This window comes from Neltuma alba, unplaced genomic scaffold, assembly GCF_004799145.2.
Source record: "Neltuma alba isolate B1F8T4 unplaced genomic scaffold, ASM479914v2 tig00005730_pilon, whole genome shotgun sequence".
In the NCBI taxonomy this organism is placed as follows: Eukaryota; Viridiplantae; Streptophyta; class Magnoliopsida; order Fabales; family Fabaceae; genus Neltuma; species Neltuma alba.
This window is the reverse complement of record NW_021634211.1, coordinates 12400-22093: the sequence shown is the minus strand read 5'-3', so window position 1 is coordinate 22093 and position 9694 is coordinate 12400. Positions and strand designations below refer to the sequence as shown.

At 30.9% G+C, this 9694-nt stretch overlaps 1 protein-coding gene across 2 annotated transcripts; it reads left to right on the top strand.

Annotated features, from left to right (window-relative positions):
• The first annotated feature begins 29 nt into the window (after positions 1-29).
• On the top strand, positions 30-8686 carry LOC114748549 (putative serine/threonine-protein kinase). 2 transcript variants are annotated; one of them, XM_028936977.1, is made up of 7 exons: positions 30-152; positions 6364-6480; positions 6670-6797; positions 6918-7131; positions 7365-7596; positions 7907-8063; positions 8293-8686. In XM_028936977.1, the coding sequence occupies exons 1-7, from the start codon at positions 137-139 to the stop codon at positions 8506-8508; spliced, it is 1080 nt and encodes a 359-aa protein (XP_028792810.1). In that variant the 5' UTR covers positions 30-136; the 3' UTR covers positions 8509-8686. The 2 variants fall into 2 exon arrangements, with proteins under 2 accessions (XP_028792810.1, XP_028792809.1); XM_028936976.1 differs by lacking the exon at positions 30-152 and adding an exon at positions 3386-3753.
• The last annotated feature ends 1008 nt before the right edge of the window (positions 8687-9694 follow it).

Here is a 9694-nt window from a genome sequence, read left to right as displayed (position 1 = left end):
AGGCCACAATCCCGCCTATGGTCTTTTCAGTGCAGAAACTACCTTTCCATTCCTGACTGTCTCGCTTGCTTCGACTCCGCCGCTGTGAATGCACGAAACTGCTCCGTGGGATTGAAGTGGGCTAGAATCCTCTACGATGACTGCTTTCTCAGGTAAAAGTACTCCAACTTTGATTTGACAAAAAATAAAAACCATCACAATGCGCTCATTGCTGTAATACTACATCCGATTCTAATTATAAGAGCTAATTGACTAATTTGAAAAAATTAAAGAAATAAGTTGAGTTAGTTATTTGTTCTAAATAGGTGTTGTCTTTCTTAAAATATCTTTGCTAATCAAGTGTATTGACTAGAACTATTATTGTTAGAAGGGCTATTTTGAAAAAAAATATATAAATATGAGAGACAAAGTAGATTGGGATCTTATATTTAGGATTAAAATAAAAATCAAATAGGGTCTTATATTAAGAACCGAAGGTAGTATAATTTAAGCAGTCTAAGATTTAATATAGATGATTTAAATTTAAAATATTTAACATGCAATTTTTGTTAATGATAGATTTATTTTTTAAAGAAATGTTAGTTGTAAGATTTTCTTTATTTTAAATTGTATATCTATTAAAATAAAAAATTGATTAAAATACATAAAAACTTTAAATTCAATTTGAACCATTCAAAATCAATCTAAATAGTTCAAATTAAGATAAACACTTTGAGCACAGAATGTGCCCTCAAAAAAAAAAAAAGAAGGGAAGATGTTAATTGGGGGCTTAATAACCGACACTCATGTGATGAATTTTGTAAGCCTGTCAATTCTTCTTCTTTTCTCTGGAAAAAAAAACAATATTATTAATACCCATGATTACATATATGAAAGAAAAAGAAAGGAAGAACTATTATAAGGTCTCAAGAAAAAAAAAATTAATTACCAAAAAATCTCAATGACAAATAAACAGCATAAACAGTTGTTGGTTTTTATACTAAAACTTGTTATTATATACTCCTTAGTTGTCAATGGATTTTAGGATAATTAAATCCTTTCTTGAATAGGCTATTACAAACATAATGACTGGCTATCAAAGTAGGTCATTACATATACTAAAAGCAAGTGCATACACCATATGGAAGAGATTGACAAAACAGTGGTGTCATTGAGATGGTGTCCCTTCTAAACAAGTCAATTTTGCCACATATATTCTCTTTCATATACAAATAGTCAAAGGTAACAATCCAATGATACACGGTAAGATCTCCAATTTCTATGATCAAATTGATAGCCAGATGATTCATGAGTGTTCGCTATCGATGCAAAGATTATTAAAGCCTTTTTCCTATGTCTATGGTTCTAACTGAACTATACCGCTTTTAACAATCTTCATATTAACTTCAGTCCTTAATATAAAAACTAGTTAACTAATTTAAGTATATTAAAGAAGTTTGTTAAATAATCAGGCGTCATCTTCTCTAAAATATCATTGTTAATCATGTGTATTAGTTAGAACTATTATTTGATGGAATTTTCAACATGTACAACTACTATAATGACTACTTTAAAAAATAAATAAATAAATATGAGAGATAAAATGAATTGGGGCTTATATTTAAAGCCAAAATAAAAATCAAACTAGCTTTTTATATTAAGGATTAGAGGTCATATATAACCTATATTGAAGAGAGCTGGTCCAACTACTCCCTCCATCCTTTAAAAAAAAAAAACCACCTTCTCTACCTTCTCGTCAAATTTTTTGGCTAGTTTTCCCATTTCACCCTCACTAAGTACTTATTTTAATACTTAATATATTTATTATCTTATTATACTGAAGCATCATTGGTTCATTTCCTTATTCTCACTTATACAATCTCCCCTGTATTTTTGATTAAAAAAAAGGGAAAATTACACTCAGGTCCCACAGAACACAATTAATATCAAAAAGGTCCCTCGAAATCGTGAAATGATTCTGAAGTCCCCAGGGACCTGTGTGTAATTAATTCTAATTGTGAAATTACGTAGTTACCCCTGTTGATTTGAACCTATTTACAACCTCAACAGTGGCTGTTAACAACCCGAGAAGAGGTGGTTAACAACCTCAACAACGCCCCTGGTATTCCACAGAGTGAGTTGTCATGAGCACTGCCGAGGTTGTCAATCACGTCTTCTCGGGTTGTTAACGGCACTGTTGAGATTGTAAATAAAATTAGAACCTATTTACAACATCAACAGTGGCTGTTAACAACCCGAGAAGAGGTGATTAACAATCTCAACAACGCCCCTGGCATTCCACAAAGTGAGTTGTCATGAGCACTGCCGAGGTTGTCAATCACGTCTTCTCGGGTTGTTAACAGCCACTGTTGAGATTGTAAACGAATCGTTGCAATAAAATTAACAGGGGTAAGTAGGTAATTTCACAATTAGAATTAATTATACACAGGTCCCTAGGGACTTCAGAATCATTTCGCGATTTCGTGGGACCTTTTTGATATTAATTGTACTCTGTGAGACCTGAGTGTAATTTTCCCTTAAAAAAATTACAATTTTTGTATATTTATTGTTTCTAACCAATTTTAACCATTTTTTTTATCTAAATGATATTGTTAAATGTTTCTTATAAAAAGACAATAAGGAAGTAATAAAGAAGAGAACGTAAAAATATTATTTGAATCGCAAGTTAATGATTTAATGCTTCATTATTGGACATTGAATCTTGGGAGTCATTTTAAAAGTTGAGATCCTTACATGGGTTTGGTTGGGGAAAAATCCTTACGTGTGATTCATTTTATTGTAGCTCCTGGATATTCGTGAATAACGTTATTTAATATGTTACATATATTTGACTGAAATAAAATGATTATTTATAAATTTGGAAAACTAATGTCTAATAATAGTCTCATTTCTTTAATTTGGCATCAAATAATAATGGCCTTTTTAGAATGAAAATTAACCAGTTAAGAAGAATGAAAACTTGATTTAATTAATAATATGTCTCTAAGAAGTAATGAAACTAGAAGTTATGAATAGAGCATGCTAGACGTATTTTCATTTGTATTTCGGAAATTTTCTGTGTTCTAAAGGACGTTTGCAGTAAGCTATCTTCCAAAGAGACAGATACTTTTCGACCCTAAATATAGACAATAGTTACGAATTTTGATTTGGTATTATAGGTAAAATCCCAATAATTCATTTTGTCTATCAAATTAAATATTTTCCTGAGTTATAATATTGATAGGATATATTAAAAGGGTTTTCAATAATAGAAATAATGATTAAAGGAATATTTTAACTTCTTCAACCTAGCCAAATACCGAAAAAGACATTTGGTGACAACCTTTTATATGCCTTTGATGCGTGTTTGATGCAGGTATGACAACCTTTACTTCTTCAACCTAGCTAGAGACTACCCTAGTAGCATATTTTGTGGGAAGCAAGTGAAAAATTCCTCTATGCTTGCCTCAACGGCGCAAGAAGTGCTAACGAATTTGAACATAGTAATCCCAAGAATCCCAAATTTTTTTGCAGCTACCAAGACACCTGTGCCTAATAGTCATGGCTTATATATTTATGCCTTTGCTCAATGTGTTGAGACAGTCTCACAAAGTGGTTGCCAGGATTGCCTTTACCATGCGTTAATCAACTTTCATACTTGTCTTCCCAACTCAAATGCGAGGGCTTATGAAGCTGGTTGTTTCATGAGATACTCCACAAATGCCTTTTTTGCTGATAATCAAACCATTGATATCAACCACTTTTTGAAACAAGGTATGGTTTTAAACTTCAAATAGATTGCATATTTTACAGGCACTTAATTGGGTCAGAATATTTTGAATAAATGTTGAGATATATGATTATTCACTGCTACTGATGCTTTTTGTTTGGTTGAGATTTACTTAGAATGCATTATCTAGTTTAGACTAAGAAGTATGTAAAATGATAGGGAATGGGGGGAAAAAATCTAAATGTGTTATGCCAAGTGTACAAATCCTAAGCCATCTTGCTTAAACACTTGCCATCACACATGTGATCACAAATAATATTTTATTACACAATTCCATTTCTTCCAAACATGCATCTCAACAAATTGTATAATTTCCTCCATGTCCCCTCATTAAATTTGCATTAAAATAGGGAGCAAAATAAGGAGAAATTTGTGCTCCCTCTTATCCTTAATTATTCCTCCACCTATTTTATTTTACATCAGTATCGGGTACTTTTTTGGGTCTTAACTTACCCTATAACCCTGGGACATATTCTGGTACCTTTTTTATTATAGATAACCTCACATGGCATTATATAACATGCATATAGAGGGGGGATGCTCTTCCCTTTGTTCTTTTATTAAAACATTTAATGATATTTATTTCAGAATAAACTTGATTACATTCTCTTTATCGGTTCATGAATTTGAGAATCTGTCTCTGGGTACTAATACTGCCATTTCATTATGAGGAAATTCTCTAAATTTTATCAGCCCAAAAGTCAACCCATAAACATTTCAGATAGCGTATAAAAAAGTTTTAAATTTTGTTAAAGCCAACAACTTTGCTTTCTAGGGACGAAATCATTTTTAAAACCTATAATAATTCCTCAGGTATTTATTTCTGATTTTTCTCCAATTATCTGAGATCTCCTCATATTTTAAATAATTTAATTTTTGCTAGTATTCATAATTAGCCAAAAATCTAGAAATTTTATCAATCTGCTCTAGTGGTATTTTTGTTATTTTTAGCCTCGTACAGGCCTCAAAACCTCATTTCTCATTTTTCTGAAATTTTTACAGAATTTTTGGGCATACTTTCCATTACTATCCTTTCCGGCCCAAACTTTCTGAATTTATGATTAAGTCCTTGCTTAGGTTTAGCCTGAAGGATTATCTCACTGAGGTTTCCAATATAACTTTTTCCCCTTAACCATTTCTAATTCCCATACCCGAGCTCTTGAGACTTTATCAAAGTCTCTAACTTGCCTGTCTTGTGATTTAGAAAATCCTTACTTTGTGATTTAGTCCTTAGGAATCTTCTTATCTTTCCAGGAGACTTTTGGAACTCTTGCTAAAAGGGAGTCTAATAGCTTGCCCATTTTAAGTTAATTTTGGTACTTCTAAATCTAAAATTCAGGATGTTACATTATGCTACCTAATGCACATGTGATTATAAAACAATATTTTATTATAATTTAACTTTTTTCAATTATACCCTTAGACAAATTGTATATCCTTTCATGTCTCCTCATTAAATTAACATTAAAATAGGAAATAAGATAGAGAGAAATTCATACTCCCTCTCACCTTTGACTATTCCTGCACTTATTTCACAATTTTATACTATATCGAGTACTTTTTCAGGTCCTGACCTATCCGGTACTATTAGGACATGTTTTGACACCCTTTTTCTTCACAAATAATTTCACATGGCATTATATATGCATGCAGATAGAGAGAGATGCTTTTCCTGTTGTCTCTCTATTAAACATTTAATAATATTTATGTCAGAGTAAATTTAACCAAATTCTTTCTATCAGTCCATAACTCCGAGAATCTATTTTTGGGTACTGCTAACTTTTTTTTTCATGAAGAATTTGTCTAATTTTTTTCAAGTCAAACTCTAACTTATGAGTAGTCTATTTTGACTTTCTCGAGATACCCTCCTCTCTGTAAAATTCGGCTTTAAATTATTCTAAAGCTAACCTCTTTTCTTTTAAGGGTTGGGGGTACTTTTACAATCTTACGTAATTCTTTAAATAATTATTTCCCATCTTTGTCTAACTATTTTAGGCCTTCTTATATTTTAAATAATTAATTTTAGTCAATTTATTAAAAATCCATTTCATGGGTATTTTCATCATTTTTAACCTTGGATGGGCCTAAACACCTCATTTCCCATTTTTTGAAATTTTCAGGCATACTTTCCATCAATAACCTTTTCGGCCTGAAACCTTTCAAAATTACAAGTAGGTCTCTACTAGGGTTTAACTTCAAGAATCATCCCTTTGAGGTTTTAAGTATAATCTTTAGCTCATATTCATTCTCATTCTTCTTACTTAGCACTCGAGACTTTATTAGAGTCTCTATCTTTCTTATTTCTCGATTCTAGAAAACTTTCACCTTGCAAATTAGTCCTTGAGAATTCTTTTATTCTTTTAGAAAACTTCTGGGACTCCTGCCAATTAGGATCCAATAACTTGCCTATTTTAGGCTATTTCTTATATCTCTAGACCTAAAATGTGGGATATTACACAATTCATTCAAGGATTTAAATATAATACCTAATTGCAACATATGACAATTTAATTGTTTGTATGTACTTTTAAACTTTATGTTGGATATGCATCATGTTAATTAGTGTTAACTTGGATAGTTTTTTTCCCTTGCAGGTTCAAGGGATAAAGGGGCTATCATTGGTGAAGTTTTCGGAGGTGCAGCATTTGCTTTTATCCTTCTTGCATTATTTGCTTGGATTAGACTACCAAAAACTACTAAGGCTTCCATAGGTAAATACTATTTGAAAGGTTTACAATTAATATATATGTATGTATTAGTTTTAAAAGGCTAAACATGATGCTTTGGTTTTAATATTTTACATAAATGAAAAAGTGAGTGATGGATGTTTATTTCTAAGAATGAATGGTTTTTTCCTTTTTAATTTATGAAGCATATCTAATTGATGTTTTCACCAACAGGAGACATAATTGAAGCAACCAATTTGAATGGTCTGGTTACTTACAACTATAACGAGTTGGAGTATGCAACTAATAATTTTAGGGAACAAAATAAACTAGGAGAGGGTGGATTTGGTGCTGTATATAAGGTAGATTTCTTGTACTTCCAATATTTTTAATCAAAAACATGTTCTCTCTAAACTTAAGTTGTCTCTTACACAAGTCATGAACATAATTTCATAATTGAAATTCTTAATTCTAATAAACAGGGAAATTTGAAAAATGGAAAAGTAGTTGCAATCAAGAAATTAAATTTATGCAGCTCAAAAAGGATACAAGAAGATTTTGAAAGTGAAGTGAAGCTTATCAGTAATGTTCATCATCGCAACCTTATCCGACTTTTGGGATGGTGTATTAAAGACTATGATAGAATCCTTGTTTATGAGTACATGGAGAACAACAGTCTTGACAAATTCATATTCGGTAATATCCTATCAATTACAATATTTTATACTATTCATTAAGTGTTTCCTAATATTCATCTTTATCACATTATAACTTGTGCATATATTTTTAACCAAACCACATAATTACAAAAATATTTGTTAAGTACAAGCAAACATGTATAATTGTCTTCTATCTCCTGAGCATTATTTCATCATGATTCTTTCTACTTTTGCACTGCTAGCCCTCATCATTTATAAGCTTGAAAACAGGTAAAAGGAAAGGTTTTCTCAACTGGAAGCAGCGATATGATATAATTCTAGGCATGGCAAGGGGTTTGGCCTATTTACATGAAGAATTACATATTCGTATAGTACATAGAGATATAAAGCCTAATAACATCCTCTTAGATGATGATCTTCAGCCTAAAATTGCTGACTTTGGATTGGCAAGACTTTTACATGAGGAGAAATATCATCTTAGTGCAAACTTTGCAGGAACATTGTAAGTTAAATCAATTATATTTGTCTAATTATTTTAACTATTAATATAATACATGAATACTTCACACATTAACCAAGATGTATATTAAGGATGATATATAGAATACCTATGCTACACTAATAAATAATTTAAACTTTCTCTTTTCTTTGTAAAGCATGAATATTAAAAAAGAGTTCGTATCCATTTTCATGGCACAATATTATATTGTACATGCATGTCTATAAGCAATTGTGACTTAAAATTTATGTTTATGCACATGCATGCATGTTATTTTGGATCCATAATGTTAAAATTATTATGCATATTATAGAGGATATGCAGCACCAGAGTATGCAATTCATGGCCAACTATCTGAGAAGGTTGATGTCTACAGCTATGGTGTGGTTGTTTTAGAAATAATCAGTGGTCAAAAAAGTAAGGAATTGAAGGTTAATGATGATGTTGAAGGTGAATTCCTTTTACAAAAGGTAAGAAAATAACTATTAAAAAAATTCAGTCATTTTAGGAAGTTTACATGCAATAGGCTTTTTTTTAACAAGTCAGTAAAACAATTAACTCTTTTAAGAATGATAATTCTATTTTTTTTTCTAAAAAGGAACAAGAACTAACGTCTTTTTTTTTTTTGGGGTAAAACATCAGTTTGTATTATTTTTTCTTCCCTTTTCTTATTTCATTTCACTTTGATCCTACTTGTAGGCTTGGAAACTATATGCAAGTGGCACACCTTTAGAGTTGGTGGACAATACCTTGGAATCCAATGACTATGATGCAGAAGAAGTAAAGAAAATCATAGAAATTGGCCTACTTTGCACCCAAGAATCTGCTACACTTAGACCAACGATGTCTGAAGTAATTGGTTTACTCCAATATAGGGGTTTACTAGAGAGACCATTAATACCTATCTTATTTTGAAACTAATCCATAGTTACTTGCTCTACGCCTAATGAAAATTGCCTTGAGTTTTATAACATTATTAAGATGTTGTATTATTGACAAAATTTTGGTCAATTTGGTCAAGATAGGCTAACACCTATCATTTAACCCCTATTTAGTATGTATTCAAGCCCATGCATTGAAAAGTTATATTTTTATTCTCGGATTATTATTCATTTGGTAAATTCTAATTTTTTAGTCCAAAAAAAGTTTGTATTAAGGTGATTCAAGTCTCCATTTAAAGCTCTTTTAATTCTCTATAGGAAAAAAAAATACTTTTTGGTTCATTTACTTGCCTATTCAATACAGAAAAATAATGTGAAGATGTACTATTCATTTGGTCAAATAGTACTTTATAGTTTTTCTATTCTAATTGTGAAAATCATATCTTTTAGTGCATATATCCAGGTTAGGTAATCTTCTACTCATTTTGAAGCTTAGAGTGTGTATTGTTACTTATAAAATATCATGGTAGATTTATTCTTTGCTTCACTTTTGCTCTGTCTCAATTATGCTGGTCACTGTTGAAATGTTTATTCTCCTATTGAAATTAGCATGCTATAAACAAACATTAGCATGCATGCAACCATTTCCATAAATCATTCTCAAGTATCATCATGCTTAATCTTACATGCTATTCTCAATGCTCATCATTATATAACATCATAGGCATGTTCATGAATATATCAAGATAAAGGAGAAATATTACATTATAATAAATAAACATATTTCTCTAATTCTTCTCTTCTTGCTTTTGATCCTCATCACGCATTCTTCATCTTGACACATAATACCTATTATGGATGGTTAGGATAGGGTGAGATTCAAGAGAATCTTAGTAGCAAACAATTACCACTCAAATATATGAGGCATAGCTTGGTATTTATAGCGTGCTTGTAAATTTAACATTCTCATGACATAATGATATGTTTGGAAACTATCATGCATTAATCATAAAACTCATAGACCCATGACATGCTTCAACTATTATCACATACAAAAAGCATGAGTTCATAGAATCACAAAGAAAACAAACATGTTATACATTCAAGCAAATGCTAAGTAGATAAAAGTATGGTAAAGTTTACTACTTTAACTTATCACATCCTTTCTCTGGTTCCTTTGCAACCAATCCTTGAAGTTGATTGATTAACTTTTCTCTTCA